This window comes from Maylandia zebra, linkage group LG17 (genome assembly GCF_041146795.1).
Source record: "Maylandia zebra isolate NMK-2024a linkage group LG17, Mzebra_GT3a, whole genome shotgun sequence".
In the NCBI taxonomy this organism is placed as follows: Eukaryota; Metazoa; Chordata; class Actinopteri; order Cichliformes; family Cichlidae; genus Maylandia; species Maylandia zebra.
The window spans coordinates 28,796,067-28,823,419 of NC_135183.1; the positions used below are offsets into that span (position 1 = coordinate 28,796,067).

Here is a 27,353-nt window from a genome sequence, read left to right on the forward strand (position 1 = left end):
ACGTAACTTTTCAGCGATTTTGCTGAGTGCCTATGTCATTTTTGTCAGGGTCCTGGGACTGGGCGACCCAGGATCCCTGGGCAGTCATGGACCTGTGTATTATTATGTATTTTTGGTGTCGTTTCCCCTTCTCTGTGCGTGTACATATGTGTGTTTCTCTGTGCTGTGTTAGTCTGTGTCCCACTCATATGTTTAGGCGAGGTATGGGTGTGTATGTCTGCGGGTGTGCCTGGAGGATGGAGCTCGGCCACCTGCAGGCCTGAGGGGTGTGGCCCTGCAGAGGGACTGGCCACACCCGAAGCCACACACCTGCCGCTGATCAGGGCTCGTCGGGGGAGCTACTTAGGAGAGTCTTGGAGCTCCCACCGACGCGGGATCATTGCATGAGACTCCACGTTAGTCACCCCGTCTAGGTTTTGTCTTAAAGTGTATGCCTGCCATTCCTAAGTGTCCTGACAGCTGCCGCTATTGTTTCCCACAGGTGGAGCGTGGAAGGCTTGGGAGAGCAGCGAGCACTGGGGGGTGCTGACACGGGAGCAGAGAGCACGAGGGAGACACGACACGGGAGTCTGGGGAATACACTGGGGTTTATTGTTACTTTCCATCACTGTAAATAAACGCACTGTTTATACACAGAGTACCGCGCCTGGGTCCTCCTTTTCCCCACATCCCCACGGTCTGCCAGCCAGACCGTGACAATTTTGCAGTTAAATTACCGTACTGCAACAGCTACGTCACTATTTGTGGAGGAATTTCTGTTTCAGATCTGAGGTTTTTATTCGACTCTGAATGGAAGAAGTAAATGTGAATTTCTGTTTAATGTGAATTTCTGTGGATGTAGACAGCAACAGATTTGCAACAGATGGCAACAGATTTGCCATTTTCCCCAATTTATCACACTTAATCGGCATATTATCAGAAACAGATGCTTGACGCATTCAACTGCAAACTGATAGCAGACCGACTCTGTCTTATTGCTGTTTAATTGCCATCTTTATGCACCGAAATATCTTTGAGGACAACAACCATCGCAGACCTCGTCCCCGTCTTCTAAGCAACCTGTTTTCCTTACTAGTACTTCAGCATTGTGTTTTATTTTTGCCTCCCAAGTTTAGCCAAAAGTACTAAACACAGATTCTGGCAGGAGAAACACACGGACCCTGTACAACCAGCAATGTGGATGTGGATGGTACTTTTAAATGAATATTTATGTTGTTTATTATGAATATAAAGCAAAATTATATACTTTAGCTCTGTGAAAGTTACAGGAAATAGTATAGATGAAGGGATGTTTCTGAATTACAAGTGTGCTCGAAGAAAGCTGTGTAGAGATGCGAGTGCTGTGTGTCTCACATTTTCTCCTCTGTGTCCTGGTGTCCCTGGTGCTCCACTCTGACACTTCTTTGATCTGCCTCTTTTACCCCTGTCCCCCTGTTTGACCAAAAAATGCAAGTGCACACAGGGAAAATATATATTTTTAAATACAACACCTCTAAATCATCAACAACAAGAAAATATGTCCATAGCAGCACACCTCATCACTCACTTCTAAACAATATGAAAGACAGACCAATTAGGCACATCCTTGGAATATCCTCATTAGAGGTTTCCAGCCACTCTCTGTCAACACTGAGAGTCCAGTAATTGTAGCTGAAAGGAGCTAATTGAGTAAGATATTACTTGAAAGCTGCAGACAGAAATAGACCTCTCAGTGTGTGTGTGTGTGTGTGTTTTAATTGAGGACATGTCTCTGCTGTATCCACTGCTGGTGCCACTCTCTTACAAAGACACGGTGATGACTGTAATCAATTCAGCTCCTGCTCATTGTGTTCTGTCACATATTTAGTCTTCTCTTGTTGGGCTTTAAAGTTCAAAAATGTATTTGTGAGTAAGTGATATAAGCTATGTACGAAGCACAGGTGCCCGTTCTTTTCTATAAATGGACTACCAATTTAGTGAACCTGCTAAATTAAAAAACATATACATTATAAGACTCTGATAGGGCATATACTTATAGAAATATGTTTCCCTCAACTGCATACTTCATTGCGTATTTGTGCCTTTATGTCTGGAGCCTCTAATTTAGCCCCATTTTTAGTGCTGCCAAGACAAGTTTTTGTTACGTGACTATATTGTGACTGCATCATTTAGTTAAAGACTGTAGCCTTCATGTTCAGTGTTGAGTAAAAACATACCCCATTAAAGTAGTGATCAACTACTCCACTAATGCGTGCCAGTCTTGAAATAAAAAGTTAATATCTGTTGATAAGTTCTAACTTTTGGCCCCGATATTGTGTGATGACAGCTTGTAGAGGGCATCTCATGAATATCACATTTCTAAAAGACAAAAGTGATGATTCTGTATGACGGTACTGATGACACACGTAACTTGTGAATAGGTGCTTGGAAAAGTAAAGACAGCGCTAGACTGCTTTTAATTTGTTATCATGAGATAATGAAGTCGTGATCAGGGGAACAGCAGGTATCTTGGAGATAATTAGACTGTGTTATTGATAATGAGCCTGTGTTTCATCAGCAAGTACAAGTACCTAAAGAGTTGGGTATAGTGTACCTTAGGCCCTTTGTCTCCTTGAGGCCCTGGCGGTCCCGGTGGTCCCATATCACCGTCCCTTCCTGGACTTCCTGCTGACCCCTTGAAACCTGGGAAACCTGGGAAACCTGCTGCACCCTGAATTCATTAAAAGAAAATTTTGATCACAGTGACTAAACCACTGTAAAGTTACATCATTATATAAATATAAACAGATTTCACAATCTTTTAATAAGATATGAAAATAAACTCTAGGATAAAAAAATCACAGGTCATATGGCTTTGAATTGACAAACCTTTTCCCCTTTTACTCCAGGATCACCATCAACACCATTGATCCCCCCTTCTCCCTTGTCCCCCTAACATTTCACAAAATGAGAAACAGTAACTGATTTGTGTGTGTGTGTGTGTGTGTGTGTGTGTGTGTGTGTGTGTGTGTGTGTGTGTGTGTGTGTGTGTGTGTGTGTGTGCGTGCGTGCTTGGGAAATTAGTAGGGGAAATAAAGGCACACTTAAACGCTTACCTTGCGTCCCGTGACCCCATTCAGTCCAGGTATGCCCGGGGTGCCAGGTAGCCCCATATCTCCCTGTTTTGCAGGGACATATATGGAGTATGCATAGAAAGTTTTTCACATAGCACCGCTACATAACCTAACACAGCTCACTAATCTAATAAGAATCAAATTAAGGGATAACCTTTTCTCCATTCAGGCCAAGGCTCCCAGTGCGCCCAGGAAAACCTCTGAAACCCTGTAAAAGCATGAAACACATCACTTAATTCATTAAAACACAGATACACAAGCAGGTGACAAATTAGGAAAAAGTAATCAATGTGAAAATGGAAATTCTTCACCTTCTCCCCTTTCTCCCCTTTTTCTCCTGGTAAGCCAGGTTCTCCTGGATCACCCTATGGAAAAAATAAAAGAATGACAAACTAAATTACCTGTATTTGAATGTTTAGAAATCAAAGGTGCTGTCAGTAGTTATAAACTGCTCATTAGAGTACCTGATTACCCTGTTGTCCTTGGAGTCCATTGTCTCCTTTATCCCCTTTGGCTCCATCCAGCCCATCAGCCCCATTGCGACCCTTCAATCAAATTAAATTGTTATTATCTCACTTGATCACATCTTAAATTAATACTGAATATTGGCTTTAAATGTCGTAGACGTCAGTACCATCACTCCATTGACTCCAGGATCTCCTGGATCTCCCTGCAGACAATCGTGACAATTTCACACACAGAGCTGCCAGAAATGAATGTTTGAACTAATGTTGATGCCTAACTTACTTACTTTTTGTCCTACCGGGCCCCGTGCTCCAAATCTTCCCATTGCACCTTTTATACCCGCATTACCTTTTACACCCTTTTAAAAACATTTAATTAGTTAGATTTTAGATGTTTTTAAGCAAGACATGATTGGTACTACACTCTGTAACCTGCAAACTTTTCCAAACTCTAAACAACGTTGTATCTGAATTCATTACCTTGACCCCAGGAGGACCGTCCTCGCCTTTTTCTCCTTTATCCCCGTCAAAACCAGGTGAACCTCGCTCACCCTGAAACAAAATGCCCGCACACTTCTTCAATGCTAATTTATTAAGCTTTTTTGTGTAATTTCACACATTTTTTTAAGCTTACAGTTTATATTTTCAGCTCTTTTTATTGTGTATGTGTTAGATGGCTTGAGTTGTTTCAATATGTTTTGTACTGAAACTCATTTTAGTGGAATGAGTAATAGAAAAAAAGTCAGTGGGATCTCACTGGCTGTCCTTTGGAACCCTTATAGCCACGAGGTCCTTGGATTTGAAGCACACTGCCCTGCAGAAAGGAATTCAGTTGTACACTCAGTATGAAACTAATGTAAATACAGCTCATTCAAAAATAAAGAACACCCTCTTTTAGTTTCAGCCTTCAGCACAAAAACATCATATTCATGTCAAGCACGGTGGTGGTGGGGTAAGGATTTGGGATTGTTTTACAGTTACAGGACCTAGGTATCTTGCAGTCATTGAGTCAACCATGAACTCTGTTGTATACCAAATAGAGATAGACTAGAAATAGGCTAGATTCAACGGTGAGGCCATCTGTCCAACAGCTACCCAGTTGGCCAAAACTGGGTCATACACCAGGCCAATGATCCCAAGCACAGCAGCAAATCTACAACAGAAGTGCTGAAAAAGAAAAGAATCAAGGTGTTGCAATGGCTCAGTAAAAGTCCAGACCTCACCATGACTCAAATGCTGTGCCAGCACATTAATAGAGCTGTTCTTCAACAAATATAGTTGGTTTTTCCCATACTACTTTTGCAGTCTGGCTTAGTATGTGTTAATATATGTTAAATAAATAATGGTACAGTGTAACATTTCAAGTGTTGCTGTTCATCTGAAATTGTATTTACATAATATTAAGAGCTGCTGAGGAACTAATTATTTTTAAGTTTCTAAGTTTCTTTGTCTGCTCTTTTATTCACAGGGAATGCTGCAGGAGATGGCTCTGTGTATTATGATTTGGCACATTTTTACACCCAATGGGCATCCCGATGCAGCCCCCATGGGATTTGTGTTTCCTCCTGGTCCTGTACTGAGGATCTTTTGCATTGTTTAACAAATGTGTAAACGACTACAGTATGGAGCCACACACATAAAGCCTATCTATGTATACATAAAACCTTTGAACTGAAAGAGGGTGTACTTTAATTTTAATATGACAGTATATCCACAGATACAGTAAATACAAAGCTGTAAAGTCAGAAGAGGTTACTCTCACAAGGAATAAGGATTAAGTTCCAACAACAGCTGTAATTTAAAGAACAACTTTATTCTTTGATTATTTGTTTGCATTCCGCAAACAAATGATTTATGATTTAAAGGCACAAGAAAAAATCTATATTATGAGTATTACTGGAACTTTAACCTTTGTATAAAGCTGTAAATCTTACATATGTCTTGTTTGACACACATTTTTTCAATGTGTTTAACCACAGAGCAAGACAAACTCATTATACCCTTTCTCCTTTGACTCCAGGTGATCCACGATCTCCCTAAAAGAAAACAAAACTTGATTTTTAAATCCACTTTCAAAAAAGATGATTTCAATTTCAATACAAGAAAAATGCACGCACATTGTAGTAGTTCTAGTATAAAATATGTTGAACGCTAGTTCTGCACAACATGATGAGATTTTATTGGTTTTTGACATGACCATCATAGATAATAAAATCATCCAGCAAAACTTTAGTTACGACACTGTCTGAGAAGACAAACAAATATGAATGCAGGCTGACCAACAAGTGACACCACTTTTAACACAGCCTGTACCCACTGATACTTAAAAACAAACGGGAAATTACAATTGCAACATAAATGTGCCTGTAATAGAGCAGAATATTCACATCTTAATGTCAGTGAGTCATGTGCAAGTAAAAATAAATCGCAAGCAGCTGTTTATTGATGTTCGGGCACCTGAGAATTATAGCAGCTTCATGCTTCATGCACTCGTTTAACAGAAATCCTCAGGGTAAATAGAAAAACATTCAGTCACTCATTTCACTGCTTTGGTTGCACAGATAAAAGCAGCTAGTACTTATGCAAATATATATGCTCGCTATCTTGTTCTATTACAACATGCTTATGTCGCAGATAAACTGAGTCCATCTATCCTCCCTGCAGTCAACAGTGATGGATGCATGAATGGAAACATTGTCCTAATATGCACACTGTTATGATATTTTGATACCATAGTAGCATTTACAGGATATTGTTTTATACAGGAAAACTGTTACTCAATAAGGCCCATATACTAGTTGTTTTTCTCTTTCTCTATGACCCAAGAATTAATGTGTAGGACTCACAAGCTGGTACCAGAAGGTCGAAAACACCACAGAGATGAGACCACTCCTTTACTCCCATCCTCCCTTTTCTTTATCTCCTGGAAAAGGCTCGTTAAAGGCTAGGTGGTTCGTTTCAGAATTCACTAATGAAAGAACTCTGTATTTTATGTCTAGGAGTGTATTTTGCTGGGATGATCATAAATTGTAGCTGAACTGATAAACTACACACAGGATACTTCTTGGCTCACAAGGCAGGAAGACGTTTCCTTATTTAGTCTGTACCGGTTTGAACTGGGAAAGCTGACACACGAACCTTTTTTCCTCTATATAAACTGCTGTGTATCAAATAAACCTTTGAGTCGATTGGGAAGGCAACCTAAAGCAGTCTCTGTTTTCTTGTTCTCCCAAGCTGCTCCCGAGCTCGTACTAACACGCTGAATGGCATACCTGAGTGTTACTTTAAATAATTAGGAATCTTAGAAGGAAAGGACAAAACTCTGCTTATCGCTCACGCCACGGAGGAAACCCGGGACGGCAATTTCCTTCACACACTGTGTGTCTCTTGCTGTAATTATACATTGTTAACAGTGTTAGTGCCGATAAGAAACAAAGATGCACATCAACTTAAATAATATTTTTTGACTCTACTGTGTCACATAGTTTTGAGGCGCTTCAAGCAACACGACAGCAATTTCAGTTCACTGTATTTCAGAGCCTGGTAAGCTGGACGCAGCATAGCCTGAGTGCCGTTTGCATGAAGTGCAACACAGAGTTTTCAGTTTGCACTTGGTGGTATAGTCCTTTAAATATAAAATATATGTAATTTTCTATATTAAAGTCTCATTAGCTGTAATCTAAGACGTCTAATAAAAAAAATTTCAGAAAATTGATTTAAAAAAGATGAAAACAAGAAACGTCACTGATTCATCAGTCATGGCAACAGCTCACCTTTTCACCTTTGCTCCCACTCAGTCCTTTAAGACCCTGTTTTTATAAGAAGGGTGAAAGATAGTGTATTTTTCTATGTCACTAAGGGTTTTATATAAAACTTCATGCTCAATTGTGTGGTTTTGAAAAGTTGCTTACTATGGGCCCAGGAGCTCCTTTAACACCTGGAGAGCCCTTGTCACCCTGAAAAGAAACATTTTCCTGCATAAGCAAACATGGCAACGCTGATTTTTTGTTATTATAAAAAGATTAAAAACTACAGTTCCTGTCTGGTCTAAACATCACCAACAACATAGTCACCAAATGTCAAATATGTAAAAAGGAACTTACCCTTTTACCTGGGAGGCCAACTACGCCTCTCTCACCAGGTTCACCTGGTATACTGTCACCCTGGTAAAATGAAGAAGGGAAAATGATCATTTCTGAAGTGGCAAAAACTGCTTAATTGTAGTATGAGGCAAATAGATTTATGTTAAAATAACAATAACACCATCCTTTAAGTTTGGCTTACACAACTGTGCATAATATTAGTACTTACCTTTTCTCCTTTTTCTCCAGGTATGCCAGGAATACCCTATCAGGTGGTACGAAAAGAAATTGGACTCATTTTCAGCCAGCAATAAAACAGAGAGAAACAAAAGTATAAAATGAAAAACAAAATTGTAACAAGCAGTGATTTTTAGCGTAGAAGGTTGGCATAGAAATAAACAACCTAAAAGACAGAAATGATATGTTAAGTTTTCTATACATGAGGTCCTGGCGGTCCTCGAGGTCCAGGAGATCCTGGGGAGCCATTCTTCCCTCTTTTACCTCGGCTGCCCTAATATCAACACAAACATCATACCTCATCATTATTATTTAAGCAGTGAGGTAATACTTATAACCTTCTCTGTCTATACCTCTTCTTATTAATTCATTCTCACGAAGATTCTCTCGAATCTTTGTGAGAATGAATCTTCTCTCGAAGATTATTTCATTTGTTAGATCATTTCATTTATTATATTGTATTGGCATTCAAAAGAGTTTAAGGGTCATTGTAAGATAATGTATGGTGACATACCTCTCTACCTGCCTCTCCTGGGTCCCCTGGAAGACCCCTAAGACCTGTGGGGCCCTGGATGCTTGGATTGCCAGGGATTCCCTGAATGCCCTGAGCACCTGGAGGACCTGGCTCGCCGGGCTCACCCTGAGGCAACACCATGGCAGAAAATAAGGATACAGGAAAAAAAGAGAAAAAATTCAGTGTTTGAAGATGAGCACATCATCAGAGGTCACTTGTCTCTTGTAATGTTGTTATTCAGCTTTTCTATTACTTTTGAATAATTGCTTTGAAGTAAGGTCCTTCTTGCCTTTATCAAATTAAAAGCTCAAACATAATTTTGAATGAGTCACTGAGTCAATTAAATGCTCCAAATTAAAAGTGTGATGTGAATTGAAGTCATTCAAAGTGAATGCTATGGAAGTCTGTGGGGGCTAATTAATTTACTAGGACATGTGTGTGTGTGTATATGTATGTATGTATGTATATATATATATATATATATATATATATATATATATATATATATATATATATATATGTATATGGAGAGAGAGCTCTTAAATGTATTTCACAGCCCACCATTATAAGGTCTATGCTAACCTAAATTAAAACTATTGGCAATTACTAAATCCACTTGTTATGTTTTTGTAATGCTTAATCCACCATTATTCACAAACTCTTTAATCAAAATGATATTTTGAATGCTAAAATATAATTATTGTTGTTGTCCAATTTTCAAATGTACTGTTTTACAAAAAAACATGAAAAATAGTAAAGAACATCATTATTTTTCTGATTAAGATGACAAATTGCAGTTCATTAGTTGCACTAATCAGAAGGTCGGTGGTTCGATCCCAGGCTGCCTCCTGGCTGCATGCCAAATATCCTTGGGCAAGATACTGACCCCATGTTTGCCTACTGGTGGTGGTCAGAGGGCCCGGTGGCGCCAGTGTCTGGCAGCCTCGCCTCTGTCAGTGCGCCCCAGGGCAGCTGTAGTTACAGTGTAGCTTGCCATCACCAGTGTGTGAATGTGTGTGTGAATGGGTGAATGACTGAATGTAGTGTGAAGCGCTTTGGGGTCCTTAAGGACTGAGTAAAGCGCTATACAAATGCAGGCCATTTACCATTTCTAAACAGAAAAATCATTTAGTGCTTGAATGTCCAGCATGCCGGCTCAAATTTGGATATTAAAACATTTCATTTCATTCATTAAAACAATTCATTTTGAAATTCTTTACTTCAGTTTAAACTGGTAAAATGCTCACTGAAAGGGAATGAGTCCACATTAAAGTACTTCATGATGCTAGATGTGGTCTCTTAGACACATAAGACGAGACATAATCTAGCGGATTCAAAGACAAAGACATTCAAAGTCCGTATTAACACCTGGAAACTATTTGGAACTCAACGAAAAAAGGGACAAGTACATAAAAACAATGGCATCAAGAATGCAAGCTGTTATCAAGACTAATGGAGGCCATATAAAATATTAGTTTTTTAAGTTATGTTTAAAAAATAAATAACGATATAATAATCTAATAATGTAATAACATTTTTTAAATAAATTTCTAAAAGATTAGTATTTTTATGTTTTTATGACAGGTGGTCAAATAAATGTATTAAGATTTTTAGTTCAACTGGTGTACAGACCAGTAACCATCAGTAACCCCCCCCCCCATATCTGGATGACAGCTATCAGCTAATGCAGTTTATGATATTAAAAGGTTAAAAGGCTAGTTGATTAAACACTTATGTTATTTATTACGTTAGCACACTTGAAACAGTTCTGACAGTCAGTCTAATAACATTAAAATCAGTCTTTAAAGTCCCCATAAGGGATGAGCAGAGAAATAGAAATTTTACCTTCTGTCCAGGAGGACCAGCCTGACCCTCTGGCCCTCTGTGACCGATGCCCGGCTCCCCCTAAAAATAACAAAACAGATGAACACATCTGCACAGTCACCATCATTAAAATTTAAAAAGCAAAGTTAAATCTTTATATATTTACCTTCTGTCCCTTTTCACCAATTTCGCCCTGAAGAGTGCATAGAAATGAGTTACAATAACGGAGTGCACCGTGACACATCCTTTTCATGTGCCAAAATAAACTAACTCGGAGGAATTTGAAATAAAAAAAAAAAACAGGATTTGTCAGCATGTTTAACAAGGGGAATTATTAATGTCTGCTTTAATCTACTGTCTCAAAGTCATACAGAAATAGAGCAGGAGGGACATCAAAGCCCTGGACTCAACCAGATTCAGTGACAGGCGAGACGGGAGGGAAGCTCTCCCTGAGCTCTGATGTCATTTACAGATGCAGTGTTGGGAGGAGGGGGAGCATCCATGATATTTTTATGAACTGGTGGAACATTTCATGTGGGGACATGTGTCATTCTTGCTTTGTGATCTTAAGATGATAATAAAAATAATGCTTGAAATCAGTGGGAAAGTATCAGCGACTCGGTCATTTCAGCATAGATATCTTTTATTTCAAAGGGTTGGTTCAAGGTTGATGTTGGGCAATATTTATCACTAGGATGGAAGAATATCAGTCACACACAGCTAACAAATTTTAGAGGCATAAACTAGCTAGCAACTGCGGCAAACGTGATGGATCAATGACTCTTAACAGCTAAATAATACTATTTTTTTCTTGCAAGGCTTGAGCCACCTGTTGCAAATTTTGATGGCTTTATCCCCTTTTTAATCTTTTCAATAAAGTTTTATCATAACATTCAAAATCTTGTCACCTTTTGTCCTGGTTTTCCATTTTCACCTGGCTGTCCCTGTTGCACAAAAAAGACAGTCAGTGATCATCATCATGTCTATAAACAGCTCATTTGTAAAACAGTCATCGAACATTTCAAGAAAAGTGTAACATGTTTACATTTTACTCTTTTGCCCTTACCTTCAGTAAATAATACCCCGGGGGATATGGGTACGGCAGTCCAGCTTCTTCATCGTAATTTCCCTCTCTCCTCCTCTCTATCTCCTCCCTCATCCTCTCCCATTCCTCCCTCTGCCGCTCCAGTTCTCTTTCGCTTTCCATTTTTTCCCTCTCCTGCTCGGCCTCCCTCTCTTTCTCCAGTTCCTGTCTTTCTCTCTCCATCTCCAGCCTATCCCTCTCTCTCTCCATCTCCAAGTCCTCCTTCTCTTCTTCCTTCTCTTGATCTACACCTTCCTCTGTCTCCCAGTCATTGTCTCCACTTCTCTCCTCCTCCTCATAGACTGGATCAGGGACTGGTTTTAAATCAGGCATTAACTCTTTCTCTTTTTCCATTCCCCAATCTTCCACTTCCGCTTTTGTCTCTTCCTCTCCTCCACCTATTGTTTCTGTGGGAACCTCTGTCTCTGTATCGATGTATCTCCATCTCTCTCGTGCTTCTTGTCTCTCACTCCGGCTGTGTGTCTGAAGGCCTGGATTTTCTTTTTCATCCTTCTAAAAACACAAATCAGCGTATTTGTAAGTCATCTATCCATCTGGATTTGGATAAACACTTGACCTCTACTGTTGAAAACAGACTTACGCTCCAGATTTTGTAACCCTGAGCTCCAGAGGAGATGTGCTGTAATTTAAATGAGTACAAAGCAACACTTTTTTTAGATGCAAATTGATTTAAATTTTTTAAAACATGGAACTATCAGATGAAAATTAGTACTTGCTGTGCCTTCTTAAACCGATTTCGTCCTCCTGGGGCACCTGGCATGAACGCCTGAAACATACAGATTTTACTTCATGATTTAAAAAAAAAAAAAAGATCATTCATTAGTCTTCTACAAAAACAGGTGATGCCTACCATGGAGTCAGGCCAAAATGTTCCTCTTTTCACCCTGATTTCAGGTTGAGGCACTTCCATCTCCCACAGAGCCTTCATAAGCAAATTTAGCAAATCATTTATGATGATTGATGTTTATATACTTTGTAAGTGCTGAGCCACCTCTAATTTCTTTATATTGTTTGAGGAAAATGGGAAACAAACATGTGCAGGCATACACAAAAACACAGCATCTGACATTGTGTTTTCAGTTTGTACAATTCTTAAAAGGGTGAAAGTCCATTTGCTATTATCATCTTTATTTTTTAACACAGCCAGAAATTGTCCAGGCTTCTGGAAGAGCATTCAAAGCTCTTCTTTGAATATTTACTGTCTTCAACAGGTCTGGGCTCTGGGAAGGACAATCATGACTGTTTGCCAATCAGAAACTTTCCTTCTGATGTTATTGCATAGTGGATCAAAATCGGACAAGGTCACCAGTGGCTGAAATGCAACCCTAAACCATGACAGAGCCTCCACCATGTTTTACAGATGGCTGTAGATATTCACTGTTGTACTGCTTTCCTGACCTCCTCCACAGATAATGATGATTACTTACCAAAAATTCTAAAGTTTGTTTCATCTCTTAATCAGACCTGTTGTCACTGGTTTTCAGTCCAGTTCTTTGCCATCCTCCCTTAAGAATGGCTTCTTTCTGATGAGGCTTCAGGTATCGGTGGGGGTATAGCTCAGTGGTAGAGCATTTGACTGCAGATCAAGAGGTCCCCAGTTCAAATCTGGGTGCCCCCTTCAGATATACTCACTGCTTTCTTTGTTATTCTGAACTACTTATTTACTTCCACGGAACCAATTCTTTAATCATACTAGCATTCTGTTGCTGCTTTTCTGTATTTATTATGTTAATGTGTCTTTTTTTCCCCTTGTGCAATATTTTGGCAGATCTGCAATTTCCATAGCCCTTCCACCCTTACTTATTATTTATTGCACTCTAGTGTACATAGTAGGGCAGCACAGTGGTTAGCACCGTGGCCTCACAGCAAGAAGGTCCTGAATTCAATTTCTCCATCGGTCTGCAGTCTTTCTGTGTAGAGTTTGCAAGTTCTCCCCCGATCCTCTGGCTTCCTCCCACAGTCCAAAGACGTGGGATTAGGTTAATTGAAAACTCTAAATTCCCATTGGTGTGAATGTGAGGGCAAATGGTTGTCTGTTTCTATACGTTAGCTCTGTGACAGTGTGGCGACCTGTCCAGGGTGCCCTAAGACAGCTGGGATAGGCTCCCGCGACCCTGAAAAAAGGATAAGCAGATGGATGGATAGTGTTCCTGTAGTTTGTCTTATATATCTGCATATTGTCTTTTACTTTGACACCTTGTGGTCTTGTTACATAATTTCATTGTGCAAGCAACTGTACAATGACAATAAAAAGTTCTAAGTTCAACAGATGGATCAACTGAACGACCAGGTGTCTTTGCTGGATTTTTCCTGATTCTTAAGGACACGACTTTCAGATACAGACATCTACTGCATAGTTTGTGTGTGTGTGTGTGTGTGTGTGTGTGTGTGTGTGTGTTTCTTGTCTGGTTTCTCAGATTCTTTCAGAACACCCTGCACTGCAAAGATATGCAGGTTTTTAACTAAAACATCTTCGGGAATTATCATTTTATGTATATTCAAATTTTGTCAAATTCAAGATACAACGCTGGCTCACCTCTTGAGTTCGGTGCTATTTTATGCTTGGATAATTAACAGTTCAGCGTGAAGTAGCTTAACAAACAAAAATGCATATTAAGGTACAAGACTACACTAAAAATGAGTGAAAAAGCAGTCAATGTCCAAAGAAAACCTTCACAAGAAACTTCAGAAAGCCATGAGAACTATTGCTCAAGAGGACTTTTAAATATGAGAAGAAAGTCTGGCTCCTTGGAAGCAAAATATAAAGAAATCAGGGGTGGCTCAAGACTTTTGTGGAGTACTGTACGATGAGAAAAAAGGAGGAAGACACAGAGTTGTTTAGAAAGTCACTTTTACTTAAGCACACATGCACAGAGAGGTTAAACACAGACAATATAATTATAAAGATAAATTTCACCAGCGTAACAAGTGTTTGATCTGGCTACATATGTGTTTATAGTAAAACTAGATTCTAAATATTATCTATGGTATTCACAGGGTATGGTAAAGTAAGAAACCCTTAGTATTTCCATGTTTTAATAAATAAAATGTCTGTATTTCCTGAAGTATGTATGCAAATTGTTGTCATGTTGAAGAAAGCTTACTTCTATTTTATTTACTGAAAAATACTTGTCATAAATAAATTAGGAGTTTCTGGTAGGTAAGTAAAGCTACACTGGTTTTTACACTGACCAAGCTTAAAAAAACACAACCTACATACGAGGACAGTTTTCAGGTGCCTAATTTTCTATAAGCCACAACAAGAGAAAAACACTCTGGTAATGTATACGGTATTTTTTGGTGAGTGACATTGTCTCTGTGCGGAAAGAAGTCCCCCCTCATGAAACGACGTTGTTCAGGGTTCATCACCAGAGAAAACGGTTCACAGTTTATTCGCACTCTCCGTGTAGTGCTTTCTTATGAATGATTAAGACTCTATAGTCTCAGTCTCTCGGGAATTAAGAGATTTCCTGTTTAAAAAAACGAGAGAGAGAAAGTATTAAAAGTAACTCTCTGGATTTCTTTTCTCAGTAAATCATTCATGAACAGCTGGACTATATTTTCTGCTCATTTGCATTCAGACAAGCTTTAGAGAAATCATGCTAAAAGTATGCCGCTCATGCTTTGGTCATGTTTGGTCATGTATTCACATCAGCCTTAAACAAACACTTGCATTATTTTGCACTGGTGAAATTTTCATCAAAAGCAGAAGAAAGAAAGGGGTCTTGAAAATGATGAAAGTGCTGCTTATGGTTTATTTATTGACAACTGCAGTTAAGCCCATTCGCTGTTTTATTCAAGCACTTGCAGATCAATTTCAGGACCCTTGTGCATAAGTGCAAATAAAGTTTTTCAGTCCAAGGCATGCAAAGATCTTTAAGACGGAAGCCTGTAGAACTTAAAATGAAAACTCCACCTGATCTGGTTCTTCTGTTGCCGAAGGAGGTGTAGACTGAAAAGACACATCAGAATTTTAAAGTTAAAATGTCACTTGGAAAGTCAAGCAAAATACAAAGAAAGAAAAAGTAAACAATGCCCTATATTTCTCATGAGAACCGAGCTGCCCAGGAATACCTTCTCTATATCATCAGAGGGTCGAGAGGGTGACTCTGTGGTTGGCAAGATAACCTAGGAGGGGACAAATAAGTACACAAGTCTGAATGCAAACCCCCCAGCATATTGGTAAATTTTACAACGTTTTTTAAAAAAGTGAGTTTTTTTGTCATTACTCTGAAAGTTTGCACTTATCTGCCATTAAAATATGAAGCTAGCAGGTTTCAATGTTTTGTTTTATTATAAGTAAAAGTATTGAAAGTTGCTCTGTGATGTCAGTTTCTGTTTATTGAAAGAAGATTGGATAGCTACTGTTAAACTTAATGCTAAAAATTGGGACTTTTTTCACACTATCACACATCCAGAGTACACTCAGAATATAACAACACTTTAATATGCAAACTGCAGAGGAGCTGAACACAAACCCTTTTACCAGAAGAGCCTCAGTCATCCCTAAAATGTCCATGCAACATGCGGCTCAGGCTCTTTTGCCTATACTGACTGAACTACCTGGGTTTATTGTTTGTCCAGGGCATTCTTATGTCATGTGAGCACCAGTTATCTGGACTTTAGGCTTTTTTCATTATCATACGACATATGTGGATAATGACAGTGTGGTGGGAGGGTTTGGTATGTTGGATCAGTTGTAGGAGGGAGAGGTGGGGCAGGATGGTTGAGGGTAGCGACACCAACTAGGTGGAGAAAAACACCTAGTCTGCTGATCCTTCTTTCTCCCATATAGTAGGTGCAAAGCTGGAGAAATGGTGAAGAATGTGCAAGGTGAAGCACAGCAGGTAGCTGTGCACTGACTTTATGTTGGCACTCAGTGGGTGATTTCTTCTCTTTCTGCTTTATAATAAAGAACTGCGTGTCCATACAATTAAAACACTTCCCTCTGTAATTTCACTCTTAGTGGAACCTGGCAGAGGTCCCTGACTTGTTTTGTGCTTGAATGAATAAAAATGATCAAAAGATAAATACCAAAGATAGCACAACATTTGTTTCACCTGTGCATCCATTTCTCTGTCTGAGAAGACTGTTATAGGTTGACTTAAGGTCTCGACCTGGGCAGGACTGGGTGTGGGCAATTGTTCCTTACAAATCAAAAGCAACACAAATGTATTATTGTTCAGGTAAAACAGAAATGTTTATTACTTTTAGTTAGCTATTGGGCTACAAATGATCACCTTATCATCCACTGGATGGGGAAATTCATCTGTTTGGACTTCAAGCTGCGCATGTTAAAGAAATTGAACACATGTCACATTAAAAATGAATCATAACATTTGTACCCAGTCCAGCTGAAACAGATGAGAGAATATTTACCTGTCTGTTTTCCCCGAAGTCCCGAGGGATTAAGGGGTCAATTGTGGTGAGTTCTTCCTATTTTGAAAAAAAATAATAAAAAATCTCGTCATAACTTTTAAACACTCAAGCCCACGGTAGATGATGTGGAGAGCGGATGAAGTGGGCTGTAATGACAAACTAATTTATTCGTAATAATTAAGATTAGGTAGTGGATGTGTCATTAATCAGATCTCTGCAGCATTTGTGTGGGCGCAGATATAATTCAGTCTCCAGAGATACTGCTACGAAGAAAAAAAGAAAAAAAAAAAAAATGCAGGTGACTGGATGATGAGTTTGGCAGGGCTGTTAACAAGAAGGCGCTCACAATTCTCTAAATGAGGAACAACCCCACATCATCAGCATCACATTAAAATTAAGCTTCCAACGGTGCATCAATTACTGATTTATTATTGCAGCTGCCTACCTCGTATTCATAACTGTAATCCTCGCCGTTATAAAACTCGTCTTCTTCGTCTTGCCTGGCCTCTTCACTTGTCTTAGGATAAAAAGGAAATAGCAATTATAACAGGAAGGAATTGTGGCACAGCATTATTTATCACGTGTGAATAACTGGAATAACTGGAACACATCAACGAGCAAGCAAATGTAATCTGTTAATATTACAGTGAGAAGCAGATGGACATCAGGATCAATGCATGCTTTTAGTTAAATGAGGCATATTGTGGGTGCAAAACGTGGTTCATTCAGTGTGTTTATATTCACAATCTTTTAATTTAGGATTATGTTTCATTAAATCTTTTTTTTATAAAGTTATGTTTGTATTTTGCAAGGTTAGACATTTTAATTTAGTTGGGGCTGAAGTGAAGTAACGTTTCTGGGTTTATTCTGATCTGTTGTTCAAGGACATTTACCAAGCGTTGTCTCTGCCTCCTATGTCGTCCTTTATTTCCTTTGCCCTGGTTGAGAAGTTCACAATCAGAGAGAGAAAAGATGAAGGTTTCCCATATTTCAGAAGTTGTTGATGATCAAGTTCTAAACTGCAGCTGATAAGTTTAGGGAAATGAGTAATTAATGTTTATCAAAAATGAATAAAAATCCCGTTAAATTAGGATGATTAAAAAACATGAAATCTAGTTTTACCAAACAGTTTAGAGCTGTTTATGGTATTTATAGGACCATACCTGATGTTTACATATTTCAGCCCATCCGATTTATGTGTATATCCCTTTAAAGACTGAACCATGAGATAATTACTAGAAAACTCAAAATTTGTGTTTTTTTTAACCTTGTGACAATTTTTATAAAATTTAATGAAATAGTAATTTGCAAATATGAGTTTTAATTTGAATCATATTTGCTAGATCTGGCATTTTAAAATATGATACACTACGCATGTGATTTAAATATATATAGACACATATACACTGCATCCCCCGCAAAACATGGATTAAACTAAGGCTCATATGATGAATGGCAAGAGTTTATTTAACCCTAACTGATGCAGTGAGTAGCTTGTCAAAGCAGAAGACGTGATGATTTCCCACAGTCGGGGAAAAGACCTGCGTCGAGAAAGAAAACAACTAAGGAGACAGGTGAAACTTTTAAAAATAACTTAACTAACACATTATTAAAAGGATAGTGGTGTGCCATCATCTTCGAGGACGTAATGCGATCAGTGAGAGAATTGGAGATCGATTGGTGAAATCAAATCATAGTCAAAGTAAGAACATTTCCTTTTGACCTTGGGTTGCTTCACTTGGTCAGATCATGGTTGACCACCATTATGTGCCGAAAGAATGAACTTATCCCAGGGATATTCCAAAACTGAGGTCCAGATCACCAGGCCGAGGACTATTTTGCACTGGGCTCCAAAGAAAGAATAAATTTGTTCTCTCCAGTACTCTGGCTTCCTCCCCCCCTTCGTGACCCTGAAAGTTATAAGCGGCAGAGAATGAATGGATGGATGGATGGATGGATGGATAGATAGAGTTTCGGGTATTTTATTTTTCCAAAAAATGACACTTTCACCCAAACCTTACTCTTGCACTTAAATCTTTTTCCATGCATCACAAAGTCTGAAAACCCAGTGACCCAAAAACAAATGTCACTGGAGAACTTCTTTGAACAGGAAGAAAGAGCCAAAGATGAGTCACCAGAGGGATCTCAGAATGCCAAACAAAAGAAAGAAAGAGATTAAGAATCATACTTAAATTAAGAGGTTCATCGCGAGATTCACACCCTCCACATTCGCTTGGTATAATATACAGTGACTGAAAAATTGTCCAGTGTTAAACTGGTCGATGGTACAAAAACGATTGGGAACCGCTGCTCTAAGATATCAGTGTCAGGAATCATCGGGCTCAGATTGTTAAAGAGCGGCTCAGGGCACATGAGACATTATTTTACACATGAACTGACCACCACAGAGTCAAGAACTTAACCCCACTGAGAATTTCTGGGATGTGCTGGGGAAGACTGAATCCAAGATCTTAGAGAAAAATTAATGCAACGCTGAACGACAACACATAACGCTGCATAAGCTTATCGAAACAATATCTTGGCAATGCTGTCATCAAAGATAAACGTGGATCCAACAAAATATTAGACTTTGCAACTTTATTTTGGCTGGGCAGTGTATACTAACCACTAGTGACAAATATATTTTAAGGGATTCTTCAAACTATAATCAATGCATATTTAAAGAACACATTATCAGTTGATAACAGAGACACAAATATCAGCTTTCAGGTATTTTTGTGGCACCCTAGACGTGACTCATATTAACTTCTTTCATGCCTTTAACTTTGTTACCATAACTTAGAGCAGCCCTTAAAATTAAAGAATAAAACTCACATCATTCTCAATAAAATGTAAACGTTAAAGAATTTTCCATATTTAGATTCCCTGTTTCACTGGTGCTACAAGTGCACTTTCCCAAATCTACATTACTGTGCAGTAATATCACAACTGAGAGTCCAAATCACTTAAAATTAGCATAAACATCAAAACAGAAGCATCTATTTAGTAAAAGCTGATGTGTATGCTAAGTAGAAGAGATAAGCTAAAACATCAAACACCTGTATGGTCCTTTGGTAATATGCATTCATTGTAAACTGATGGAGAAGTATCCCATTTTCCATCCTCTATCTAAAACCCAACCCTCAATAAGACAGTTATGGTAGCTTTACTTTCCCACGTTCCCTGTTCTTCTTCTTTTGTCCTGAATTCTTCTTCAGTGAGTCCTCCTGAGTGAGGAGAACAGTCTCCATTACAGATTGAGGTAACCCTGAAAATATCTTACAGACAAATTTTAACTTTAAATGCAATCCGAATATAAATAACACCAATATTTTGTAATGTAGGATTGTTTAGATTTTTAAAGTATGACATGTACATCATTAGAGTTTACAAAGCATTTTATGAAATATTATGTGAATGTTAGATATATATTAATTACTTTTATGACTTTTTTAGGAATTATTATGAAGTTTATTTGCATTTTATTTCTTTAAATAAAGGGAATAATAGAAAATATAAAAAAGAAAAATGGCACTGAAAGTTTACACTCTGTCTTTCTTCCATCTAAAAGTGCCTAAATATGAAATGTGACAGCCTTACCTCATTGGTCATTGTATAATTGGAAGTAGAATTGACTACAGTCAGATTAACTTTAAAGGAAGTTCCAGTACTGTCTACTGTCTCCTTTAAATTGGCCTCAATCGTGTCATGCTCCAGTTCTCCATTCAGCGTGTTGACGGTCCATAAAGTTGGATCCTCTGCAGTTTCATTTAAAGGGTCCTTCAGTGAGAGAAGTAAAAAAAAAATACATATTAGTGACAACTGGTGATAAACTATATCAAACACAGTTTCATTTCTCCAGGATCATGGTGAAAACATTTAAAGCCACACAAGCTCAAATAAAATGCACAAAGGTATGAGACGGCTGAAAAACTCAAGATTACACAGAACCTTAAACAATAAATATCAAGGACTGTTAGTAGAACAATAAATATTCAGAACATGAGCTGTACATTGTTCGATGAAGCATGGACTCGCCAAGCTGCTGCAAACAGTTCTCAGAGATTTTGGACCACACTGACATGATAACAACACATAATTACTGCAAATTTGTAGGCTACAGTGAGATGATTTGAGCTTTGTTGCATGATGTGTTATCTTTCTTGAATCAGCCATCAGAAGATGGGTACATTATGGTCATAAAGGGTCAGCAGCAATGTTGAGTTGGGCTGTGCATTTAAACAATGCTGAGTTGGTACTAAGGGCCTTAAAGTGTGCCTACAAGATATTCCCCACACCATTACAGGATTACAGGATGGAGCCATGCTTTTACGCAGTTTACATCAAATTTTGACCCTATCATCCGAATGTCAAAGTAGAAACATCACAGGAAAGACTCAGGCAGTGTTTTTCAAACCTCCACTTCTCCAATTGTGGTGAGTCCATGAGAATTGTAGCCTACAGTTTCCTATATTTAGCTGACAGGAGTGGTACCTGTTTCGATGTGCATTCAGAGATGCTAGTCTGCATACTTTGGTTGAAACAAGTGGTTATTTGGGTTACTGTTGCCTTCCTATCAACTCAAAGCGTGACCATTCTCCTTGGATCTCTGGCATCGACAAGCCATTTTTCATTTACAGAAGTGCTGCTCGCTAGATATTTTCCCTTTTTTTTTACCCTTCTCTGTAAGTCGATGGTTGTGTAGGAAATTCCCAGCAGATTATCAGTTTCTGAAATACTCAGACCAGCCCGTCTGGCATCAACAGCCATAACACATTCAAAATCAAGCTCATGTTGAATTCAGTAGATCATCTTGAACATGCAGTGTTTCGTTGCCATACGATTGGCTGATTAGATATTTGCGTTAATGAGAAGTCGAACAGGTGTACCCACTAAAATATGTGGTAGGTTAATAGATTCATTATTGTTCCCAAGCATTCTCTTTAGATTAGGCTGAGGTTACGTACAACAAAGAAAGATTCAGGAGGCTGGCCGTCTACATCAGTGTCCTCAAAAGTGTCCGCTTTTGACAAAGGTCTGCTGGTGATGTCAAATTTCTCCGAACTCTATCGAGAAAATATGAAATGAATAGCAGTAGTAGTCGTTTTGAAAAGTTTGAGGTATTGGAAACAAGAAATGTAAACATACAGTATACAGTCTAAAAATAGTCTACGTACTTTGTAGTCAGTGATGACGTTGGAGTTGTGCCTTTCTGTGTTTTCTTTTGTTTTCTTGGAGTTGCTGAGCACATGAAGCAGCTCCTCTATGCCATCCTGCAGCAACCTGTCAATCAAAGCCTTCAGCAAAGGAAGCTGAAAAAAGCTTTTATTTAGACAGCTGAACTCTACTTTTATTACACTATTGCATATTTATACAATGTGGTGCAAAGAGCTCACCTTTATACCGTAGGCTTCAAACATTGTCTCAATGTCCTAAAGTCGAGTGAAAATACGTTGTTCAGATACTTAATAATGTAAAATGAGAACATGTATGCCACAGAAGAAATTATTATATCCTTTATTCAACCTTCATCTCAAGAGATTTTCCTGGAGCTCCAGCGTCACCCTGCAGAAACATGAAAATAAATGCAGTCAGCATAATGTAATTTCCATTCCCATGTTTCTGATGTATAAGTCAAATGAGCATTACCTTTTCTCCTTTCAGGCCTTTTTCTCCTTTATCACCCTGCAAAACAAGACAAATCAGCAACCAAGGCTATATTTCAGGGGTTTTTTTAAGAACTCAGCCTCAATATAAGCACCATTACCACCTTACCTTCAATCCTGGAGAACCCTAAACACACAGAAACAGAGGAGCAGGACATTTGAACATGCATCTACAATGCATGACATCAAGCTCACCATATCTGTTCTCATTGTAGCCCACAATAAAAATAAGCACTGTAGTCATCACTGCATGATGACTTAGATTTCATGCAGGCGACAAGTGAATTATGCCATGCAACAGCAGAGATGATGTGCCATTTTTTAAGAAAGCTATACATATGCAGAAACATGTGCACAAGCATCAAACTCACAGTAGGTCCTGGAGGACCCATTGGCATTGGGAATGCTTGTCGGATTTCATCAATGGTAGCACCCTGAGAAGGGATAAATGGATATTAAGTCAAACTGTGTGATGTTTTTCTGAATCAACACCCAGCATGAATGAGGAATTAGTCAAACCAATGGTGATTACAGGTGTAGTCATAAACAAGTCACCAAAAATGAAGTCATTTTGCATCATGTTTACCTCAGGAGTGACAAGCACCTGCCTCCCAGGCAAACCTGGAAGCCCTGGTTCACCCTTACTACCATCTTTACCCTGCAGGAAACAAACAGCATCATCCAGTTACAGCCTCAACTTCATCACTAAGTTGTGTTTTCCTTCATAAATGTGAATACACTTACATCAGCACCCGCATCTCCCTTGTCCCCCTGGAATGAAGAGTGAAGTTAACACAAGTAAATGGAGAATAAAAGCTTCATAAATGTTTTGATTGCTGCAGCAAATCTAAGAACCTTCTTGCCGTCATCTCCTTTGAGTCCTCTTTCTCCCTGTGAAAAAAAAGTAATTTCATCTAAAAAGAGCTAGAAAACGGCAAACAAATGTGCAAATTGGATAAAACAGTAATCCAGGTGATATCTAATAGCAAAGTGGTATAATTGTCAAATGTTTCTCACATCTTTTCCTGGCAGGCCCCTCTTCCCATCAATGCCAGGTCTCCCCTGTAGAGAAGAGGAAATGAAAAAGGAGATTGATCATTATCGTGGATAAACATGTGGCTCCCGCTAATTACACACCTGACGCAAGAATATATTTTGTTATATTGCCTTGAATGACTAAAGACTGTCACCATTAAAAGTGTATAAAAAATGGATGATAATGGTTTTGCTGGAGTGAAACTCACAGGAGTCCCCGGTAAGCCAGGCATCCCAGCAATCCCAACCCGGCCTTGATCTCCTTTTTCTCCTTTCTGTTTACAAGCATAGAAAAAAAGTCTCCTTTTGCAAATATCAGCAAATTAAAATGACAAATGTTATTACAAACTGGACAAATTATCACTGAGGCAGTAAAACACTCCACAGCAATGCAAAATAGCTGCTGACATGCTAAAAGCTTAGGTGTCTATAAGCACACATAAAGTTGATATACGGAACATAAAGACTGAAAATCATGACTGCATCTTAGCTTTTCTTTTCATTATTCTTTTTTGTTAAGTGAGATAATACACTGTAACTCAGTGATAACTTGTTTTATGCTAATATTAATAGGGCAGTAAACCATATACGGTAATGACAAGAATTTAAGTTCCATAAAAATTCATCCACTCACCGGACCAGGCTCTCCTTTCTGTCCCTGGTCACCCTACGGTTACCATAAGACACCTTGTGAGCAAACTCTTACATGCATACCCTATATGTACAAATATACTGGGCCACTTACACATTACACCTAGCCATGGAAACTCATGCCATGAAGCTCCTGGCGCGCAGTTTTTATTAAGTATTGGTGACCTTTAGGCACTATGCGCCTTGGCACTCCATGACCCCTGCTCTGTAACTTTACATGGTCTATGTGATGTTTGCAATGATACTATTTAAAGAAATTTCCAAAACTGCCCTGCAGCAATAATGAGACCCTGCTACAGGAAAACATCGAGTTTTGTAAAGGCATATGGCATGGCTTGGTGGCAGTGGGAATGAAAAGATCTCATTTCAGAGATGAAGATCTGTGGCCTAATACTTTTTGTCAATATAGTGCACGCGATGCCATTTACATGGAAATTTTCAAAATATTTGAATGTGCAATTTCAATAAAACATTTTTATAACCTTCATTCCTGGTTTTCCTGGTAAGCCATCTAATCCATCTCTTCCAGAATCACCCTGCAAGGCAAACAGTTACATTAAACACACCTTTGTAATTAAACAAAAAGAAACAGAACCACAGTAAGTGCAATTTAGAATTATGCACATGCATACCAGAGACTGTCCTGGTAATCCAGGTTTCCCCTCTGGACCCTGGACAGACACATTACGATGTTTCAAGACATTCAAGAAAAATATATTACTTTTGATTTAAAAAAAAAGAAATAGATAAGAATAGCGTAAATGAATTTAGGATCACTTCCTATGTGGATGCCCCTTTAAACAGATTAACCAAGTTAGATTAATGATCAGTTTTTTGTCCTGAAAGGTAAAAGTTAATGGACTTAATTTTTGGCTGTCCATAAATTAATGGCTGCTTAGTACTTCTAAAAAATAATAATAAGTACAAAAGAACCAGAATTAACGGTCATTAGCATGAATGATATAGTGCTGTATACTGCCCTCTTCCTGGTTTCTTCTTTTTTGCATATCTGCCACACTTTCATGTTTCAGATCATCAAACAAATGTTAATATTAGACAAAAATAACCTGAGTAAATACATAATGCAGTTATTAAACGATGATTAAAAACAGATCCAAAAAGTTATCCAAACTAACCTGGCCCCTTGTCAAAAAGTTGTTTCCTCTAAAACCAATGAAGAAATGTTGGTTATGCCAACATTAGAAGCAAGAACTGTGATCAAGAGTTTGACGTAACTGGCAATGAGTGTTTCACATCGCTGTGAAGGAAAGTTTGGTCCACTCTTCTTTCCACAGTTGTTTTAATTCAGTTAGATTTTAGGATTTTCAAGCAGGAAAGGCACAATGCATTTCAAGGATAATGCCAAAATGTTCTGATTATTCCCAGATTTTGACTTGGCCACTGCAAAACCTCGTGTTTGAGCTTCAGGGTGTGAACTGATGGTTGGACATTCTCCTTTAGGGTTTTCTGGTCTCAGAATTCACGGCTCCATCAGTTACAGCAAGGCGTCCAGGTCCTTAAGTAGCAAAACATCTGTTAACCATCACTACCACCATCATTTTTGTTGTTGGTGTGTTTGTCGGTTGGTTGTTTTTAATGAACGGCTGTGTTGCTTTAATGTGAGATTTTACAACAGATGTAAAAGTACTCAAACCTTCCAAAAGGTTCTGCTTTAGTCTCATCGGGTAATATTTACATTTATATTTACATTTTACAAAAATGTAATATCTCACATTTTTGGCAAATGTGAGACGAGACTTTGTCCTCTTTTTGGCACTGAATCGTGAACTTTAACTGAGAAAAGCAAAGGCTGCAGCTCTTTAGATGTTGTTCTGAGTTCAGTTGTGATCTCCTGGATGAGTTGTTGATGGGCTCTTCGCTTCATTTTGAGTTTCCAGCCTCTCATGTGAAGGTTCACCACTGTTACAAGTTTTCTCCATTTGTGGATAATGATTCTCGTCGTGGTTCACTTGAGTACCAAACACTTAGAAATGGCTTTCCCGACCGATAGATATCAGATATCCTGTTTCTCTTCGTTTGTTGTCATGGCGTGATTTTTGAGCTCCTGGGTGTGGCTAGTGAAACTGAACTCAATGTTCAAAAAATGTGGGGGCAGTTAACTTTTTCATATATGTTCGGATAGCTTTTTTTCCCCTTGATAAAAAAAAAAATCGTCTTTTAAAAACAGACTTGTTTTTACTCAGGTCATCTTATATTAAAATTGGTTTGATGATTTGTAACATGTTAATGTGACAAATATGCAAACATTAAGAAAACAGGAAGTCGAAAAGACTTTCTCACTGCACTGCGTATCACATCCTGTTGGTTACTTCATATGGTGAAAATACTCACTTGTGGCCCAGGCGGGCCCATTTCTCCTCGCAAACCTGGCTGACCTGGCTCTCCAGGATCGCCCTGATAAGAAGGAAAGGGCAAAAACCTTTAATTCTTCCTTAACTGAATGAATTTAAAGTTGTAATGTGCTATTCTTCAAATTACCTTAATTACTCTGGTCAGTATGTTGTCTGAACCAGTCTGATTGAATAAAATGACAGTTAAATTGTTAACAAACACAGTTTCAGTTGATTGGAAACAGACATAAGGTCTCATGGAGGAATGAGGCTTTTTACAAGCTGTGCTTTAACAAGCGCCTCTGTCAAACATGGTTGAACTGATCAAGTAATTATAGAGATTTGTTTACTTGTGTTCCCGGAGGTCCAGGCTTTCCCTTTATGACGATGACAGCACAATGAAAAGAAGACAGACAAAACACAGTTAAAATCTACAACGTCATAGTTCTAAACAAATCCAATATTTGCAAGACAAAGGAAAAATAGTTTGGTGCAATGAAGGATGGTAAACACACAAAAAACAAAGTTAATTACTTAACTTATCAAAAGGGAATGACACAGGAGGATAGCAGATTGAGAAGATATGAAACAGTGACTGACACAGAAGAATAATCAGAAGGCAGGCAGCCAGGAGAAAAAAACCAAACATGTTCACTGATGAGAGAGAGGGAGGGAGAGATGGTGGATACAAACTTACCGCCTCTCCTTTGTCACCTTTTCTGCCATCGGCACCCTTCAAAACAGAAAAGAAATCTCAGGTAATGTTAAAGTTTTGCAATTTCAGTTGAATTATTACAGTTAGTTATAGTACAGTATAAAGCTACTGATCTGTACACACATACTAAGCAGAAAGATGAGGATCCTATTAGTGGATCTTCTTAAAAGTGTACATTTAATAAAGCATAGCATTAACTCAGGAAGGCCCCTTCAGCAGGGGCACAGCTGCTGCATAC

At 38.5% G+C, this 27,353-nt stretch overlaps 1 protein-coding gene and 1 non-coding gene across 6 annotated transcripts in view; one reads left to right on the top strand and one right to left on the bottom strand.

Moving 5' to 3' along the window:
* Nucleotides 1–27,353, bottom strand: part of col7a1l (collagen type VII alpha 1-like) — a 78,254-nt gene that overhangs the window by 15,215 nt on the left and 35,686 nt on the right. For 2 of the 5 annotated variants that reach the window (XM_076875616.1, XM_076875612.1), the window contains exons 52-104: nt 27,098–27,133; nt 26,751–26,777; nt 26,549–26,584; nt 26,402–26,464; nt 24,682–24,720; nt 24,532–24,585; nt 24,033–24,065; nt 23,608–23,673; nt 23,381–23,425; nt 23,219–23,254; nt 23,108–23,134; nt 22,950–23,021; nt 22,735–22,797; nt 22,473–22,490; nt 22,347–22,382; nt 22,224–22,262; nt 22,094–22,129; nt 21,875–22,009; nt 21,665–21,763; nt 20,298–20,477; nt 19,868–19,975; nt 17,591–17,635; nt 17,143–17,214; nt 16,698–16,754; nt 16,559–16,603; nt 16,379–16,465; nt 15,393–15,446; nt 15,235–15,270; nt 12,169–12,240; nt 12,031–12,084; nt 11,899–11,937; nt 11,280–11,810; nt 11,122–11,157; nt 10,380–10,406; nt 10,235–10,294; nt 8,390–8,515; nt 8,078–8,149; nt 7,868–7,903; nt 7,660–7,719; nt 7,468–7,512; nt 7,330–7,365; nt 5,557–5,592; nt 4,314–4,370; nt 4,037–4,108; nt 3,844–3,915; nt 3,727–3,762; nt 3,557–3,637; nt 3,404–3,457; nt 3,247–3,300; nt 3,075–3,137; nt 2,848–2,910; nt 2,573–2,689; nt 1,354–1,431 (exon numbers count right to left, since the gene is read on the bottom strand). In XM_076875616.1, the coding sequence (XP_076731731.1) occupies nt 1,354–1,431; nt 2,573–2,689; nt 2,848–2,910; nt 3,075–3,137; nt 3,247–3,300; nt 3,404–3,457; nt 3,557–3,637; nt 3,727–3,762; nt 3,844–3,915; nt 4,037–4,108; nt 4,314–4,370; nt 5,557–5,592; nt 7,330–7,365; nt 7,468–7,512; nt 7,660–7,719; nt 7,868–7,903; nt 8,078–8,149; nt 8,390–8,515; nt 10,235–10,294; nt 10,380–10,406; nt 11,122–11,157; nt 11,280–11,810; nt 11,899–11,937; nt 12,031–12,084; nt 12,169–12,240; nt 15,235–15,270; nt 15,393–15,446; nt 16,379–16,465; nt 16,559–16,603; nt 16,698–16,754; nt 17,143–17,214; nt 17,591–17,635; nt 19,868–19,975; nt 20,298–20,477; nt 21,665–21,763; nt 21,875–22,009; nt 22,094–22,129; nt 22,224–22,262; nt 22,347–22,382; nt 22,473–22,490; nt 22,735–22,797; nt 22,950–23,021; nt 23,108–23,134; nt 23,219–23,254; nt 23,381–23,425; nt 23,608–23,673; nt 24,033–24,065; nt 24,532–24,585; nt 24,682–24,720; nt 26,402–26,464; nt 26,549–26,584; nt 26,751–26,777; nt 27,098–27,133 (3,621 nt within the window). The remainder of the gene's footprint in view (nt 1–1,353; nt 1,432–2,572; nt 2,690–2,847; nt 2,911–3,074; nt 3,138–3,246; nt 3,301–3,403; nt 3,458–3,556; nt 3,638–3,726; nt 3,763–3,843; nt 3,916–4,036; nt 4,109–4,313; nt 4,371–5,556; nt 5,593–7,329; nt 7,366–7,467; nt 7,513–7,659; nt 7,720–7,867; nt 7,904–8,077; nt 8,150–8,389; nt 8,516–10,234; nt 10,295–10,379; nt 10,407–11,121; nt 11,158–11,279; nt 11,811–11,898; nt 11,938–12,030; nt 12,085–12,168; nt 12,241–15,234; nt 15,271–15,392; nt 15,447–16,378; nt 16,466–16,558; nt 16,604–16,697; nt 16,755–17,142; nt 17,215–17,590; nt 17,636–19,867; nt 19,976–20,297; nt 20,478–21,664; nt 21,764–21,874; nt 22,010–22,093; nt 22,130–22,223; nt 22,263–22,346; nt 22,383–22,472; nt 22,491–22,734; nt 22,798–22,949; nt 23,022–23,107; nt 23,135–23,218; nt 23,255–23,380; nt 23,426–23,607; nt 23,674–24,032; nt 24,066–24,531; nt 24,586–24,681; nt 24,721–26,401; nt 26,465–26,548; nt 26,585–26,750; nt 26,778–27,097; nt 27,134–27,353) is intronic. The other 3 variants (XM_076875614.1, XM_076875613.1, XM_076875615.1) reach the window with 3 other exon arrangements.
* On the top strand, nt 12,865–12,936 carry trnac-gca (transfer RNA cysteine (anticodon GCA)). The gene has a single exon. It is a non-coding gene; the product is annotated as a tRNA-Cys (tRNA).